The sequence below is a fragment of the Stegodyphus dumicola genome, chromosome 4 (assembly GCF_044657685.1).
Source record: "Stegodyphus dumicola isolate Sdum_Otavi_A_Nest chromosome 4, ASM4465768v1".
NCBI lineage: Eukaryota > Metazoa > Arthropoda > Arachnida > Araneae > Eresidae > Stegodyphus > Stegodyphus dumicola.
This window is the reverse complement of record NC_140771.1, coordinates 69568776-69588260: the sequence shown is the minus strand read 5'-3', so window position 1 is coordinate 69588260 and position 19485 is coordinate 69568776. Positions and strand designations below refer to the sequence as shown.

At 33.3% G+C, this 19485-nt stretch overlaps 2 protein-coding genes across 5 annotated transcripts in view; one reads left to right on the top strand and one right to left on the bottom strand.

Annotated features, from left to right (window-relative positions):
- The window catches only part of pic (DNA damage-binding protein pic), a 136213-nt gene extending 122771 nt beyond the window's left edge, over positions 1-13442 (bottom strand). The window contains exons 1-2 of the mRNA XM_085815050.1: positions 13280-13442; positions 2242-2390 (exon numbers count right to left, since the gene is read on the bottom strand). Of these exons, the coding sequence (XP_085671176.1) occupies positions 2242-2390; positions 13280-13340 (210 nt within the window). The 5' untranslated portion in view covers positions 13341-13442. The remainder of the gene's footprint in view (positions 1-2241; positions 2391-13279) is intronic.
- A 546-nt stretch (positions 13443-13988) lies between these two features.
- The window catches only part of Ctr9 (RNA polymerase-associated protein Ctr9), a 153810-nt gene continuing 148313 nt past the window's right edge, over positions 13989-19485 (top strand). For all 4 annotated transcript variants that reach the window (XR_015040690.1, XR_015040689.1, XM_085815049.1 and 1 more), the window contains exon 1: positions 13989-14144. Coding sequence is in view for 2 of the 4 variants with exons in the window: in XM_085815049.1 (XP_085671175.1) it covers positions 14103-14144 (42 nt within the window). In the remaining 2 variants the exon portion in view is untranslated. The remainder of the gene's footprint in view (positions 14145-19485) is intronic.

The following is a 19485-nucleotide window of genomic DNA, read 5'->3' as shown; positions in this document are numbered from 1 at the left end:
GTTTTTCTAATTAAGTTCAAGCCACAAGTGCTGGCTTCCTGTATGCTGAAATATGTCTCTCTGAATAGAGTTAAAATAAAAGGCTATTTTCACCCTTGTCCTGAGAAGTTACTTATACAAACAGTGAAAAGTCGCTGCACAGTTCTTCTAGGTTCTAGCAGTCAAATAAATTAAATTTAGCCACAACATAAAAGTGGTGGATAAATGAGAGCAACAAATAGAGAACATATATATCCCTTAAGGCAAGAACTTGGTACAGCTTTCTAAGCAATGAATCAATTCCTTCAACAATTTTTAAACAATAAATCAGTTAGCTAGACAGCCTGGTCAAGGACAGCCAAAAGCAACTATAGCATTTAGAGACCCTTTTTTGTCAGTGCTGAATTGAAGAAACCATGAAGCAACTACAAGAAAGCTGATTTTAGACTTTCAATCAGTCACAGGAATTCAAATTAGTCATTCTACCGCCACGTGAAGGTTTCGTGAAGTTAGACTTCACTCAGGTGAATTTGAAACCACAAGAAACAAGCATTGAGATGCCCTGCGAGTTCTTTTTTTTTTCTTTTTTTTTTTTTGAAAAGAAATTATGCAGGGATTTCCCTCTTATAGCTGTGTTTTGGAATATAATTTGGAAATAGATATCAAATCTTTATATACTACCTGGCCATTTTGGCTTGAGAAAGCACCTCTGCCCTCCTTATTTATTTATTTATTTATTTATTTTTTTTTTGACTCGCCATTGCACATTTGTTTGGTCAAGAATTTGCATTTGGTGGTTTGGGAGGGATTGAATCAGCTCTTCATCCAATAGGGAAGTTTTCACGACTCAACCGACACCCTGAATTTAGAGATGGGATCTTTTGCTGATACTATAGATTTGGTGTCAGTTTGGGATCTTATCTATTTATTTATTACTTACCTTTCACGGGAGTTACCATTTAAATCCTTTGATTTAAATGATCAAATGGCGGAAGAGTAATGGGCAATATTGCCTAAACTCTTTTCCTTCTTTTCATAAGAACGAAGCACCACTAATGTTATGCTATATATGTTAGACTTCACTCATTTCATCTTTTAAAGGAGCCACATTAAAGTGTTGGGGTCATCATGTTCAATGAAGTCAAGAAGAATGTGATCATGAATATGACAATTTACTGACAAATCTAGATACTGCTTGAATGGTGATTCAAGATATGTTTTGATCTGGAGGGAACAAGGAATATGAATTTGTTTTCCTTCATTTATAAAAGATTCCCTTTCGACAAAAATAATTTCATAGTTTGAATTGTAACCATCAAAACTGTCTAGCTACTTTGATGGAGGTTCTGTAACTGGTCATAGATATGTAGACGAGGTCTTGGAACTTCATGTGTGACTGCTTAGGGTTCTTTTGGTCCAGATTTTTGCTAATGGATTGCAATACTCATTTGCATTGAACATCTCTGGCATCAGAACACTTAGAAACAGAAGATATTACATAAATAAATTGACAGCTTGTGCATCAGATTTGAAACCAATTCAGCATATATGGTAAACCTTAAGCCTCCTAACCAAATGCCTGTCTTGCCCTCCAGGACCTGAAAAGTCTACTTTCAGAAGAATGGGATGCAATTGCACAAGACTCAACCAATACTTTGGTAAACTTTATGAAATCAAGATCTGAGGTTTGCATTTCCATCACAAGTGACCATATACTATATTAAAATAATATTTGTTTCAAAACAGGAGATATTTTTTTCATTATTTTTAAATTTTTATAAATTTGACTTGAAATTCAACATTTTGAGACTAACCAACTGCCAAATATGGTAACTTATGTTAAATAATACTTTTGCAGAAATTCTCTTAACAGTTTTTCAATATGTAACAGTTAAATATTCTTCTTCTTAATATCATTTAATTCTGATGAGCAATGTATTTTAGATAAACACTTCTTACTTTTCCCCCTTAAAAAACCTAAGGTTAACCCTGCTTTAAAACTATCTGTTTTCCATTAATGCTACATCCACCATTACTTACTTTTGTTGACTGTAATATACTTTCAAGAAATCTAGATCTTTACTAGTTTATGAGTTGATTTAATTTATATATTTTCCTTTCTGCTCAGGATATGCCAATATATACTTTCTATCATTTCTACTAATGCTTAAATTACAAATACATACATAATATTTTTTCAAGTTATTTTAATTTCAACTATATTTTACTTGAGGAAAATATAAGATTATCTCTTATTCATACCGGTGGCCGGAAAAGTTTCATAACTGTGATGCGTCCATAGATGCTGATTTCTTTCAAAGCTCTCAAACCTTCTGGTGTTACCAAATAAATTTCTAGTCTAGTATTTTTTGCAAGTAGTAGATTTAAATCATTTGGAGATGTAAAATTGCCTGGAAATAAAAAGAAAAAAATATATACATTAATATGAGAATTTTAAAACTCATATATGAAATGCAAGTAAATTAATTTTTAATTAAAAAAAAGTACTTTCTGATTAACCACACCTTCATTGGTGACTTTGTGAACTGGCAAAAAATATTTGTTTGCATATCTTTGTAGCTGTAATGTTTTGCTCATAAATAATAATATAAAAGAAGCATTTTATAAGAAACAAATTTCATGAGAAAAAGCAAAAATCTATATAATATTTACATTTTTACAAGGGAGGCTATTGTTTAGTGAAATAACTGCTTAATATAAAGTGTATAACTGCATAAGTACTGAAACAAGTATGTGTTATGTGTATGTGCAAGCTATTTGTAATAGCATATACAGTCAAAAGTCGTTAATTCGGACACCCATAATCCGGAATGATCTATAATCCGGACCTCAAAGCTAAAAACTTTCTGCGCATGCGCATAGGCGTGCGCGTAAGACCTTTACGGGTGCGAATATACATGTGCGCATGCGCATAATACGTTTATGCATGCGCGTTTAATGTAAAACGTATGGTATACGTTAAAACTATCTAATTATTTATTTCATTTAATGTTGCAGATTGCGTTGTTCCTTAATCTTCGAATTGGATCCGGCTTATTATTTTTTGCAGACTGTTAGAGCAATTTTATAAAAGTAAGCTTGAACTTTGGATTATGTCAAATACATTTTCCGATGCTGGAGCTCCCAAAGGATCTAGAAAACTAAAGTATGTTTCTATGTCCATCAAACAAAAAACGAATTGCTACAAAAAATGGATAAAGGCATATCCTTTGTTTATCTAACCGTTCCGAAATCTGTTTATCAATTTCACGCTGCTCTGCGCGGGGGAGGGGGACGTCGCGGCACGCAATGAACTGGAAGTTGATCTATCAGCACTACCGTTATCTTCAGGGCAGATGTTTTTATTTTATTCGGCTTATAATTCCTTACTAAATGTAGTATTTAATCTCGATGTACTCCGTCTTTGATATGATTTAAATCAAATTCCTCGTCATTATAAATATCACGAATACAAATCAAATAGTTTTCTGGTTGCAATTTTCTAATTTCGGCTATGCATAAGGTATGCTTTACGCATGCCTGCGTTGAAAGAAATGTTTAATAAAGTAAACAAATAAATATTAAGCTTCTTTTTTTTTGTAAATTTTGATACCCTTTAGATCATAATTGCTCATTATTTTATAAATTACGGTTTCATATTTTTAATTTTATAATTTCTGCTTGACATCTTACCAGATTTAAACTGATGATCTATAATCCGGAAAAATCGATAATCCGGAATCGGCGAAGTCCCGACGAGTCCGGATTAAAGACTTTTGACTGTATATGTTCATATATATGAAAATATGCCAAAAGTAGGCAACTATACCAAATGTTGAAACCAGGGAGTGCAGATAGTTAAAAAGTACCTAAAATAAGTCTGAATTCATTTCACAGCACGGAATTTATAAAGATAAAGAAATGTTCCAATTATTTTAAATTCGAAATGATGAAATTTTATTACATTGTTTTTGAAAATAGTTCCAGAAATTTTGCTCGTATAGCAATGACAATAAAATAAACGAAAATATCAAATACACTAGTTTCCCACTTAATAGGAATTTTAAATCAAGATATAAATGGGATAAATGGCACATGTTTAAAACTGTAATATATATACTTTATCAAACAGATAATACTGCAATAATTATAAAATATTATTATATGACTCAAACTACAAATTCCTTGATAGCTAATATTATATTATTATTAACTATCAAACAATATTCTGTTTATTATTTTCTGCAAATGAGTATATAAAATATGAAAACATACATAAAATTCATATTTTTAACACATCCAATGTAATCAAATTTGGCCCAGTAGACTTGGTGCACCTCAATTAATAATTGTATAAGTAAAGCCTACAATGAACTAGTAAAGTAACTGTATTAAACGGCACAATGAAGTTCGAACTTTACTTCAGAGAAAACTAACTCCTCAAATTCAAAATGTTTTGCAAGTCACGTGATCAGAAAGGGAAGCGTTAAGTAAACCAATAGATGGACTTCTAATGCCATCTCTTGGCGATATCAAAGAATATTCCTTAACACACTCCCCACCTGAAACTTTGACAAGAGTTCATCTAACTGAGTTATACCTACAATCATGTACATTAATCACTATTCTATAAAATACAAAAAATTATAATTAGTCAAAAACTTCAATTACAAAACAGGTTAACAGGTTATACACAGCCTGTATCAATTAATAAATGTTATAACCAATAAATGAACTAAATTTGTTAAAATATTTTCAACTTAGCTAAGCAAACTTAACTAACGATATTCAATTTAATCATTAATAGGGGGAAAAAAAAGAAAAGAAAGAGAAATGCATAACAAATCATTAAAGTTCAAAATATTTAAAGTTCAAGAGGATAATAGATGTTGGGCAGTACGTTTTAAAGTTCCATTAGCAGTTTTTAAGTCGAATGATTGGACTTTCACGTCCAGGAATAGTTTTTATGGTTCTGCCAAGTTTCCATAACAGTTATAAGTTTTTATTGTATCCTTCAACTAAAACAACATCTCCTACTTTTAGTTCTGGTTGAAGTTTCTGATTCTTCAAGAAATGAGCAGTTCTAAGATCTAATAAACATTGTTGCTTCCATTTGCACCACAACTGTTTTAAGAGCAATTCTTGATAATGTTTTCTTTTTAACAGTGTTTCTCTTGTCGTTTCGCTACTGATGATTCTAGAAAATGTCAAAGGATACTTCAAATCAGTTTGTCCAATGTTTAGGAAGTGCATTGGAGTCAAGGGTTGTGGCGCTCACTGTCGTAAACATAGCTTAGAGGTCGTGAATTAAGAACTGACTCCACTTGAATAAGTAGTGTAGACATTTCTTTGAAGGTCAACAATGCTTTCCCCATGATTTTTATTAAACATTCTTTAACAGATCTGACAAGTCTCTCATAAAAAGCCTCCTCACCATGGGGCTCGCTCGATTATAAATTTCCAATAAATTCTTTCTTTGGCAATGAAATTCTTGAATTTGTAATCTTTTAAAACTTTTGAAAAATTCTCAAGTTCTTTCTTTGTCCTCTTAAATTATGAGCAATTGGCGTTGTCAGAGTAAATGATTATGCAGTTTCCTCTTCTGCTCAAAAATCTACGAAATACAAGTATAAAGGCTCTGTTGACATATCTGATACAAGTTCTAAGTGTACAGCTCGGGTTACTGCACAAACGAACAAAACAATATAGGATTTTTTTTTAGCTAAATGATCTTTGATCTGGTTTAGCTAAATATTTTTAGCAAATCATAAAACCTTTTAATGCTTTTTTGACTAACTGGCATCCTTTAGGAATTCAGAAACATGATCTGACTTTAGCTAAAGTTGCAGCAATTCCTCCATGCATTATCTTCTCATGTTCTTTGTATACAATTAGTATCGTCAGTCAGGAATTTTTAGGTAGGATTATATTGGATGCTTATTACAGTCAAAAGTCGTTAATTCGGACACCCATAATTCGGAATGATCTATAATCCGGACCTCAAAACTAAAAACTTTCTGCGCATGCGCATAGGCGTTTACGCGTTAGACCCTTTACGACTGCGCATATGAGTGTGCGCAAGTGCAGAATACGTTTTCGCGTGCGCGTTTTATTATAATGGACGTATAAGATAAAATTATCTAATTATCTATTTCAGTTAATGTTGATGATTGCGTTGTTCCTTAATTTTCGAATTTGATCTGGCTTATTATTTTTTGCAGACTGTAAGAGCAATTTTATAAAAGTAAGCTTAAACTTTCGATTATATCAAATAGAAATTCCGATATATATTTGTTAATATGTAAAGGATCTAAAGCGAAAGTATGTTTTGAAATCCGAAATCTGTTTATCAATTTCACGCTGCTCGGCGGAGGGATCGCCGCGCGGCGGGCGCGTAATGAATTGGAAGTTGATCTGTCAGCACTATCTTTATCTTCAGGGCAGATGTTTTTATTTTATTTGGCTTATAATTCCTTACCAAATGTAGTATTTCATCTCGATATGCTCCGTCTTTGATATGATTTAAAACAAGTTCTTCGTCATTATAATTCACTTCCAATAGCGAAGAAAAGTGACAGAGGTTATTGAAAACGAAAAAATTTCGATTGACAAATTAGTCGGTGTTCTTGATACAGCAATTATAGGACTTGAACAGCGGAACTTTGTAACTGAACAAGAAATTATGTCTGTTTAATAGAATTAAAGAGAAAGTATTATCACATGAAACGAAGCAAAACTTAAACAACTTACATTAAAAGAAATGTTTAATAAAGTAAACAAATAAATATTAAGCTTTTTCTTTTTGCAAATTTTGATACCCTTTAGATCATAATTGTTCTTTATTTCATAAATTACGGTTTCATATTTTTAATTTTAGAATTTCTGCATGCCATCTAACAAGATTTAAACTGATGATCTATAATCCGGAAAAATCGATAATCCGGAATCGCCGAAGTCCCGAAGAGTCCGGATTAACAACTTTTGACTGTATATGTATATTGAATTTATCTCATCGGGAAACCCTCTCATCTTTTGGATCACTTTTGGATCCCCCTCATCTTTAAATAAATTTACAGCTCTAGTGTAGAATTGGGTGCCCCTTTGATTAGCGAAAATTTTTTGTAAAATTTTGGCGATGAAATCTCATTTCTGGTTACCATGATAGTTTAACTTTGCTTTAGCCTCCTGATTTTTTTTTAAATAAAAATAGATTGATGTGTACATGGTCAAATTTTGCAATTTTGGGAAATTTTTTTAAGTGAAAACAGATAGATGTGTACATGGACACAGAGTATATGCAATTCTTTGACTTCTTATTTTAGTTTTGTGTAGCGGCCATCTTGAAATTGTGTCTTCCTGGTGCTGACCTTGGAGTCAAAAAAGAATCGCCAAAAAACGAGGGGCACCCAATTGTAAACTTTTACCAAATTTACTAACGTTTTATACTCCGTTTCCGTTATATATGCAGAAAAAAGGCAAAAACCCACAGGGGGAAAAATACTCGATTAAAAAAAGAACCACCAAATAAGAACACATTCAAACCGCAACAGAATTAACTTCTCAAATAAACAAGTAAAAATTAAAAAAAAAAAAAAAAAAAAATTAAAGCTTTCAGATTTTACATTACGCACAAAGGGGCCATTTTTTTTTTTTTTTTTTTTTTTTAATGTTTTCTGCGTTACCTTTCTTTATCAAATATAATGATCTTTACACTTAAACCATAAAATTCAGTTCAACAGCAATATCACAAAATAATTTTAAAATGAGCATATCTTTAGAATTTCCGATACACAGTTTTGCTCTTTGCACGTAAAAAAATCCCCCCCCCCACGTTCTGTGTTGCTATTGTTTGCTTTGAAATCTTTGAGTTTGTTAATCAAAAATTCGTTCAAGTTTTAAAAAATATCAATCAGATAATAAAAAAAAATTCCCAATTCCAAGTTTGGGCTTCCAGATGCCCATATTAGTTTGGAAACATATGTTATTCAAAATTTGATGGCTCTAGGTACCGTTGTTTTATCACAATGCGAGAAACATTTATGCAGATTTTTTATGCAGATTTATGCAGATTAGGTATTAAATGCACACGCTGTTCTATTTTTAACCTTCCAACGCAGCCGTCTGCGTTGCTAAGGCAACATGAAGCAAATCTAATTACAATTCTAAATAAAAAAAAAACTAAATAAATAAATAACTATGAAATCCGTAACAATATGAATTAAGTAATAATTAATAATAAAGCAAAGTGCATGCACATGCATGCACCAATATATCGTACAAAACTATGATTGTAAAACTGAGACCATGAGTTCGGCTATCGGGGGATGCGTACAAGTTCTGAGTGCATGTGTCCCTAAAAGCCGAAGGTAGCTGAACGTAAGCTACTCACACGCATTTGTTAGTTAAGTAGTGTGTGTGTCAGCTCGCTGTGATTAATCTAACAACACTGAATAAATTATCGTTAATTACTTAGCAGTAAACATTTAATTTTTTTCTTCGTCCATATGTTATTTTATTATTATATATTATTATTTGCCGATATATTGGCCGGGCCGCAAAAATATTTGTTATGGGCCGCATGCGGCCTGCGAGTTTGACATCCTTGACATACAGCCTCACTTTGTTCATGTGCACAACGATCTGTATTCGCTCAAAAAACTTTGCAAAAAGAATTGCAAAAACTTGGTGTCGATGTGCACATCCATCTATTTTCAAAAAAAAAAAAAAAAAAAAAAAAAAAAAATCAGAGAATTGCAAAAACATGGCATTGCGCCTAGCCTTGGCTTTGTCCATGTGCAAGTCGATCTATTTTTACTTAGAAAACATTAGAGAATTCCACAAACTCGGCACTGCGCGCTACATTGGCTTTTCCCATGTACACATCCATTTATTTTCACTAAAAAAAATCAGAGAATTACACAAACTTGGCATTGTGCACTGCATTGGCTTTGTCCATGTGCAAGTCAATCTATTTTTACTTAGAAAAAAATTAGAAAATTGCACAAACTGGGCATTGCGTGCTACATTGTAATGCAAAAGCAAAGTTTAAAGTTGTAAAATTAAACATTTAGCAGCAGTAGCAACAGAAGCTCCCTAAGGTTATGTGCTGTGCAGACATTGAAGACAAAAAAAAAAAAAAAGTTTTTTAAACTTAACCAATTTATTAACAATATATAAAAATAAAAGCACAATGAATAAATTTGAACAATATCAAAACTTAAAAATTATAATATAACCATTATCAAAAAATTCATATATTAAATAATATTTTACCTGATCTCCAAAATACTGGTATTCAATAAGCAAAAAAACATATTCTAAACCGAAATTATGCGGTTTTAATGAATTTAGTTACGCTATCAATAAGTTCATGCTTAATGGTCAAGAAGGCACCTGAAAATTAAATTAAATCCTTGAGAGCACTTAAAGCCGGTCTAACGCCGCTCACTGTAGTTAAACACGGGGAATCGCAGCTTAGAAAAACATTGCCGCTAACTTGTGTTAAATGCCGCCTTCATGAAGAACATGGATGCCACCCACGGCAGTCACTCACATCATAGCCTCTTTTGAGAATCCAGGAAAAATCATCTTGTAGACTGGAACCACAGAACTTATCACCGGAAAAGTCATCTTGTAGATTGGAACCACGGAACTTATCCAGGAAAAGTCATCTTGTAGACTGGAACCACGGCACGTATCACCGGACTGCACGCATCGCAAGACGTCTTCCAATAGGAGCTGGAAACTGCACACCAAGGAGCCAAGAAAACAGAAACTAGAAGAAATGAGCCAGAGCGAGATACTTATACCTGAAGTAGACATGACGTCATCTCACGGCAACCAATCAGCTATCGACACGACTTGGCTTTCCAGATGACGTAACATCAAGTTTAATTTTTGCATCTTAATTAGGCTGAAACAGTCCGTTCTTAATACGAACAGTGACAGTGAAAAACGAAGTAGAAGTAACTACTATATCCCTTTAAAATAAGAACTAAGCTAGATGTTCTATATATAACTTATGTAAAAGTTAGAATCATTTCAAGGAGGAGAGATGATGCAGAAAAAAAGGGTTACAAAGGTCCTATTTTCCAACACATTGGCTTTGCGCATGTACATATTGATCTATTTTCACTTAAAAAAACATCAGAGAATTGCACAAACTCAGCATTGCACACTGCATTGGCTTTGCCCATGTACACATCGATCTATTTTCACTTCAAAAAACATCCCAGAATTGCATAAACTCGGCATCGCGCACCACATTGGCTTTACCCATGTGCACATCGATCTATTTTCACTTAATATCCCAGAATTGCACAAACTTGGCATTGCACACCACATTGGCTTTGCCCATGTGCACATCGATCTATTTTCACTTAAAAAAAGTCCCAGAATTGCACAACTCGGCATTGCGCACTGTATTGGCTTTGCCCATGTACACATCGATCTATTTTCACTTAACATCAGAGAATTGCACAAACTCGGCATTGCGCACTGCATTGGTTTTGCCCATGTACACATCGATCTATTTTCACTTCAAAAAACATCCCAGCATTGCGCACTGCATTGGCTTTGCCCATGTACACATCGATCTATTTTCACTTCAAAAAAGCATCCCAGAATTGCACAAACTCGGCATTGCGCACTGCATTGGCTTTGCCCATGTACACATCAATATATTTTCACTTAAAAAAAATCAGAGAATTGTACAAACTCGGCATTGTGCATTGCATTTGCTTTGCCCATGTATCTAACGATCTATTTTCGCTTAAAAAACATCAGAGAATTGCACAATCTCAGCTTTTGCAATCTTCTAGGAGTGAGTCAAAAAGAAATACAAAATATTAAAAATAAGCAACTTTAAAACGAACCATACAAGAAAAATGTGATATTTTAATAGTAATATATAGTGATATTTTAATTAAATGATAGTTACTTTGTGAATTTTATGTTTGTAGGAATTTGGTATACGTTTCAGTTGAAGTAAACGTGCATGGAAGTAATTTAAATATTTGACACTAAGTATTTGTAACCATTTGTAATGTTTGCAGTATGAATTCGTTGGTGATGTTTATGATATAATAGATAATTTAGAGGTAAAAGTTTTTGGATATTTTATTTATTTTATACGTGGAAATGTTCATCTTTGGAAAGGGTATATACTTTTTGCGATCAGGTAATTTCATATATGTTCTTTTTACCGGATTTAAAGATTCACAAAATTTTCCTACATTTTCGTGAAATTTTTCTAATTTATGAGAAAAAAGCAGTGTATATGGATATAGTGAAGAGTGTGCGCAATGCCATTTTTGTGCAATTCTGCGATGTTTTTTTAAGTAAAAATAAGTCCATGTGTACATGGTTTAGTGATATTTTAATTAAATGATAGTTATTTTGTGAATTTTATGTTTGTAGGAATTTGGTATACATTTCAGTTGAAGTAAACGTGTATGGAAATAATTTAAATATTTGACACTAAGTATTTGTACCCATTTGTAATGTTTGCGGTATGAATTCGTTGGTGACGTTTATAATATAATAGATAATTTAGAGGTAAAAGTTTTTAGATATTTTATTTATTTTATACGTGGAAATGTTCATCCTTGGAAAGGGTATATACTTTTTCGCGATCAGTAAAAATAAGTCGACGTGTAAATGGTTTATGTGTATGTGCTATTCTGAAAAACGCGCAAGGAATTTGCGATTGTGCACTTTTTCCCAATTTTGCAGTTAATATTTGTCATGATTAAGCAGTTTTGTTACATAAAATTTCTAGCATAAGTGTAATTTGGTTAGTAGATTGTTGGAAAAAGTGTTCAGTAAATAAAAGGAAAAGAAACATGTCTTTACTTCGTGAAGACAAAATGGCGGCGAAAAAAAAAATAGAGGGTTGCTTTAGCAGAGTTGGTCGCCAAATTTTCGCCAAGTTACCATAATCCAAAGATCAACCTTAATTTCTTTAAGTATAACACAGGACGATAACATCTAGTTGCAACAGAATAACACCACAGCTTCAAGACATCGGGTTAGCCGTTTTGGCCCATTTATTGCCCATTGAAAAACAATCGAAAAGCAGTGGGCTAAACCGCATTTCAACCGGAATTTTGTTTGACTGAAGACTTGTAAATAAGGTAAGTGGATATTTCCTTTTCTATGTTATTTCATTGCTTAATTTAAAATGTAGTTTATTGAGATTATATATTTTTTGTTGGCTGCTCCTTTGACATTTTAAGTGAATATATAGATCCATGTGTACATGGACAGTCAAGGAAGTGCGCAATGCCTATTTTGTGCAATTCTCTGATGTTTTTTTAAGTGAAAATAGGTCAATGTGTACATGGATACTGAGTTTATGCAATTCTTTGACTTGTTATTTTGGATTTGTGTAGCAGCAATTTTTGTCGCCGCTGCTACACAATGCCAAAATAACAAGTCTAAGAATTGCATAAACTCGGTCTCCATGTACCGCTAATACTCATCAATTATCGCCAAGGGGCACCCGTAAATATATTTTTAACGAACATATTTATACATACAAGTTCATTCATTAATATTCAATGAAATGCTGTTATACTACTTTAAACAATTACTTGAGGACTACAATTTACCACTCATTATAGCTTCCTATAACAAAATATTAACTATCAATTAAATTCAAATTAATTTAACTTCATGATGATGAATTAAAACCCACCACTACTTTAGAGCTTTCTATACCAAATCATTAACTATCGATCAACTTCAAATCAATGCAATTTTACTCTTTCATAAGCATTTATTAGTCTTAATGACTTTTTATAAATTTGTAGTTTTCTCAGAATCTCTTTTTCTCTCGAGGATATTTTTTTGCACAGGCAAGCATGTTTTATTAAACTACGACTTATAATGTAAAATCATAAATGACAGTTACTCAAATTTAAATTATTCAGGAAGCAGCCAAAGAGAAAACTATTTCACAACTATTTAAAAAGCAAATTATCTGTTACTATAAGAAAAACATGAACAAAAATTCCATGGTACGTTACTGCATTTTCCGACAAAGTTTCTTGAATATTAAGAACACATACATCCTAATAAAGAACACGATATATGAACATATATCTGAAATGTGAGTGCATGTGTTTCAGGATTATGCAATCAAGTAATAATGAAAATATAATATCAGCGTACAGAAATACACATACAACTAGGAATGCTTCGTGTTAAAAATTTTTTGAGATTTATTTGATATGCTTGCAAAATTTGATGATACTGTAGCACTTCTCCACAAACAATGCAGATTTGAAATTGAACTCACCTGTGGCACATGCTCCAACACTGGTCGGTTTATGAGCGGTGACTACGTAATTATAAGACATTATTGTTGTTAATTTGAATTAATCATCACATTTAACGTTCCGCGAATAACAATTTCCACACACTACTCGATGCCGCTTTAAGGCTCAAATTAGTAATTCTAATTCAACAATATCATCTAGTTTAGTTGCACTAAGAATCTTCGGCTCTATTTTTTTAAATAATATTGATTTGGTTGATGTTAAATCTGAGCTTAAAATTCGCATTTTATTGCAACCATCCAAAAATAATAGTAAAAACAAAAACAGGTGCAATTAATTTGCTTTTAATTTTATTATCATATACTTAGTGTATCGAAATGTCGTAATATAAGAATGCTCTTAAATCTCATTAAGTTTTTAATATTTTGTGAGTGAAAAACCATATATATGTGATTGAAATGCTGTTTGTCATTCTTCCTTCTATTTTACATTTTTAACTACAAAAATGTATTGCTAGTTTTATATATATATATTTGGATATTCTTCGGAGAACAGCCATTTTAAACTTAATTTTTTAAAACAAGAGCCTTTTATTTATTATCACTCGAGCTTCTCTTGCAGCCTTAATCATAACCTTTTTAATGTTCTTAAACTGATATTTATTGATAATAATTATCAGAATAAGTAATGGCATTACATTGACTTTTACAGTGTCTTCCATACGTATCTATCCTTAAAAGTGGCAACGCGTTGATCAGTGGTAGAATGCCGTATTAGTTGTAAATGAATTGTTTTTAGTTGTCTTTGCAGTATACGATTGCTATATGTAGTAAAACGGGAGAAATGTCGAACTGCATAGAAATACCTCTCCGAGATACAGAAGAAGTAAGTACTTGGATTATTTTTTGATTTCGCTAAAATTCATTTGTAGATATCTTATCATATATGCAAATAGTATGTAATATGTTGCATTATTTTTGTTATGATCTTGAATTCTGTGTGTTGACAGTAAATTTAATTGTAAAACATCAGTCCAAGATACTTTTGTTAATAGTAAACGTACAATAGGTTTGTTTGAAATAATGTATTATAAGACCATTTTTATGATATTGGAAATTCCAGGTAAAATCCTAGTATACGGTGCAGCCTTGGCGCGATTTTGAAAATTATCGCCAACACCGAAAATGATCCAAAACACGTCTATATATGTATATACTGTACACTATATACTATGTGTGTATATACATATTATATACACCATATACATGGTATAGGGTTTTCATCTGCAGAGAACCCGTTGGCGCTTCGGGAAAGAACCCGTTAGCGCCGTTGCATTTTTACTCACCAAGCTGGCGGCTTATCATGATGAGCCGAGCCGTAAACGTTATTTTTAATGCATGTAAATTCAAGTTAGCAGACAATGGTAGTAAAAATTCACATATAATAAGCATGTAGATGTAAAACTAACCGGTTAAACGTGATATACGAAAATAACTTCAACTTAGCACAGAAAACAATATATTAAACATAAACCTTCAACAATAGTCAAATTTTCTTCACTAGCATTGTTAATAAAACTAGAACTTTATACGTTTTATTATTTTTCAAGAGTCATTTGAACTGTATTCCTTACACCAGCAGTGGTTTGCTAATTTTGATGACCATGGAGATGCATCAAACTATTCTGTCATCTTAGATAATCAATAATATTTTTTATTTCAATTTAATCAGCTATTTATGTCACACCTGCCATCCTCTGAAAGGTTATTGTTAGAAAAGCATTAACAATATAGTATCTTGTTAAAATTTTACGCCATAAAAATTGATTTATTCTCATAATTTTAGATGACAATAACCAATAATAAAAATAAAAGCATTTCTTAATTATTTAAAATGCACATTTTGCGGCCTATGAAAACAAATTATTTTAGGGGTTGGAAACCTCATGGTTCTGTCTGCTTACAGCTGTTAATAATTAAGAACACATGAACAGCCGCGTTACAACTTAGCATTCATCCCTCCCGCCGTGTTTTCTTCCTCTGATCCCGAACAGACGAGCCGAGAACCGGCATCTATCGACGAAAACTTCTTTAATTTTACGAAAATATTCCTATATTCGTTGTTAAAAAATTCAGAAAAAATAATAATAGCTAAGAGAAGAATAATATAAATATACAAATGTGAACAACAACAACCTTCGAGCAAGCGAATAGGATGAATTGGCTAGGTTACCAGATTTGAACTATTATCGCCAAAGTTGGCGATGTTTACATTTACTGGGTTCTCTGCGGAAGTGCTTCCATAGTATATACTATGTGTAACTATATATATTCTTTGAATGACCCGTTTACTATTCATCATATATGTCCCGTTTGTACTGCTTATCATATAGTCGCCAAAAGAAGCCAAATCCCGTGTGCACCGGATACTGGGATTAAACTAAACAGGACTAAAACAAACCATATCAGTCTTGTTCTAATTTATTTTCACAAAACAGTACAGTTTGAATCAATACAGTTAAATCTAAATCACAGAAATCTATGCACATGCTTTTATAGTATATAATAAGTACATAAATGGTTAGAATTATCATGTTCTAATGGTTTATGCAAAACAAAATGAATTATACTTCTAAATCATCAATTATAAATAATGTGTCACTTATTTATATTTTTTGCTTGACCTGACTTTCTTTAATATTTCTGGTTTGGAGTTAATGTATTCATGAAATTCTTGACAGTTCAAATCATAATTTGTCAGCACTTGAAGAATGACTCTGTGGTTGAAATGGCCAATTGATTCTGCTCATCTGTGCACTGTACATTCATTAGAGAAAATATCCATTTAGTATTAGCATTATGAGGTAGAACTGACAACATATACTGATATATTTTCAAAATTTTGGAATATTCTACATTAAAAAAAAATCCACCCATTTTTCATAACAAAGCATATTCTCCTTCATAACAAAGCTCATTCTGCAGATTTTTCAATCATTATTTTCTTTATGTTACTCATTTGAATAAAGAGTTGTGAATCATTTAATTTAACTCCTCTTTCTTTGAAGTACAAGCAAGTGGTCTTAACTTTCTTCCAAATGGGTATTTCTAAAAGTAACATCCAAGAAAATACAGATACACTATCATTGGTTTCCTCCCACATAAAAAGGTATTCGTATGCTGTTTCATAAAAGTTGTCAATATCACGCTTATAATTAGACAACATGGACTGCAATATTTCATCTTTTTTCTCTCGTAAGACATTTTGGTTAGAGTAGAGAGAAGGGTACCCCTTATATAATCCTAAAGTTGTTGTTTCATTTATCACCAAGTGGTGGTTTATTTATGGTAGTGAGTAGTTGAATGTTATGGAAACCCTATTACGATGTAATCGGTTGTATGATTGCAGTGAATTTGTATGCGCTTGCCATGTGTATTGGTTAGGAAGTACATTGCTTGTTTTCTGGTTTAGATGGTAAAATGACTGAATGTGGTAAGGTTAATTTGAAATTTCTGTACGATTTGGAAAGAAAGGGGAAAAGAGCATTACTTGACTGGTATGTAAATGAAGGTTTACTTAATATCCATTTTTAAGTGTCCTGTTTGTAGGAAGGAAGTATCATTGCATGATACAGCATTACGGAGGATATTTTTTACTCTTGTTTTGTGAATTTATGTGGCTATACCAGAATACAGATTCTAGTTCAGATAATTTTAGGAAGCTTTTGGATGTTGTTAAGGAATTTTGTTTGACTGAAGATGTGTTAATTCGTAAATAAGGTAAGTAGATATTTCCTTTGTGTAGTGCAAAGATGAATTTCCTTTTTTATGTTATTTCATTGTTTGATTTAAAATGCAGTTTATTGAGATTATATATTTTTTTGTTTGCTGCTTCTTTGACTTTTTTAAGCCCTCAGGGGCTCACTTGTGTGAGTACGGGTGTGGCAATACCGAGGTACCCTAGCCCTTCAGGGGATCATCTTCTTGGTGAGATGGGTGTCACGATCCTGGAGCCCCAGTGATCTGTCCTCTTTTCCGTCTCCTCTCCTTTTGGCTGATACTTTTTCCCTTCCCTTCTCCCTTGTGGTTTCTCTCTTCGGAGTTTGGGGCTTGTCACGAGAGACTGGAACAGCCCTTGTCTCGAGTTTTCGAGTGGCGAGAAAACTGCCCACGTGTTTGCCGTGCGTGGAGACCCGTGTCGCTGGAAAGGAGGGTCCTGGTAGTTGAGGGGCGAGGTACTGTCCCCAACATACTACTTTGGCCTCTGCTTCAGCTTAACGAGAGGCACCTTAGTCTTCCTCACGGGTGTCAATCGGCTGGTCACTAGTCCTTATGTCAGTGGCTTGGAGATAAGCTCTCGGGAGTACCTGCTTTCGGGGAAGCCGACTGTGGGACTTCAGTTTGCGTATAGGTCTGGCTAGCCTTAACACAGGAATCTGTGTTCCCTTGTTGGGCTCCGTGGTGGGCGGGGCTGTCGGACCCGAATCTTTTCTTCTTAAATATGGCTAATTCTAAAATATACTTAATTAAAGACTTCGAAGTCAGTCCCGTCGCTCTAAGCGCTAGTTCCGAAAAATCTGATAAAACGTATGTATGGATGCAAATGTTAATAATCCTATGAATAGTCCCCATTTCCTTGTTGTCTCTAGTCCTTCTGGCAAGCTTCAAAAGATGTCTCCTTTTGTTATGAATAAATATATCCATCCTTGTATGGTGAGCCCAGAAATATTAAGTGTCTCCGCTCTGGAGACTTGCTTATTGATACAACTTCGGCCACCCAGTCTGCTTCCTTACTTCAAATAACCAAACTTGGTAAAGCAACTGTCACTGTAACAGGGCATAAGACATTGAATTATTCTCACAGCGTAATCTCGGAAGTCGACCTTCTGTTTGTTTCTGAAGAAGAGTTCGTTTCTGAATTAACTGATCAAAAGGTTTGTGCTGCAAAGTGGATCAAGATGCGTAAGGAAGGTCAGTTGATAGACACGAAACACGCAATCCTGACCTTCAAGTCGCCTGATCTGCCGAAGAATATCAAGGCTAGATATCTTAATTGCCCCATAAGACCGTATACAGTCAAAAGTCGTTAATTCGGACACCCATAATCCGGAATGATCTATAATCCGGACCTCAAAGCTAAAAACTTTCTGCGCATGCGCCGCGGTGGCACATGCGCACAGGCATTTTACGTGAGCGCGTAAGACCTTGATTACTGCGTATATGCGTGTGCGCAACTGCAGAATACGTTTTCGCCTGCGCGTTTAATGTATAACGGACGTTGTAAGCTAAAATTATCTAATTATCTATTTCAGTTAATGTTAATGATTGCATTGTTCCTTAATCTTCGAATTGGATCCCGCTTATTATTTTTAGCAGACTGTAAGAGCAATTTTATAAAAGTAAACTTGAACTTTCGATTATGTCAAATAGAATTTCCGATGCTGGAACTTCCAAAGGATCTACAAAACGAAAGTATGTTTCGATGTCCAACAAACAAAAAGTGGAATTGCTGCAAAAAATGGATAAAGACATGAAGAATGTGACAGAGAGGTTAGTGAAAACGAAAAAATTTTGATTGACAAGTTAGTCGGTATTCTCGGCACAGCAATTAACGGGACTTGAAGAGCGGAACTTTGTAACTGAACAAGAAATTATGTCTGTTTATAGAATTAAAGAGAAAGTATTATCACATAAAATGAAGCAACTTAAACAACTTACATTGAGAGAAATGTTTAATAAAGTAAACAAATAAATATTAAGCTTTTTTTTTTTTTTTTTGTAAATTTTGATACCCTTTAGATCATAATTGTTCTTTATTTCATAAATTACGGTTTCATATTTTTAATTTTAGAATTTCTGCATGCCATCTTACGAGATTTAAACTGATGATCTATAATCCGGAAAAATCGATAATCCGGAATCGCCGAAGTCCCGACGAGTCCGGATTAACGACTTTTGACTGTATTTCAAATCCTATGCGATGCTTCCAGTGCTAGCATTTCGGCCATTCCAAGATGTCTTGTTGTGGGAACCTGACGTGCGCTCGTTGTTTGTTGGTTGACTACGATAGGGAGAATTGCACTGCTGCGGCACTGTATATAAATTGCAAAGGTGACCATCCAGCATTTTCCCGATCATGTCCAGAATGGAAAACAGAAAAGGAAGTACAGACATTAAAAGTCTCTAGGAACATCTCGTATGCTGAGGCCAGAAAATTAGTTCAAAGC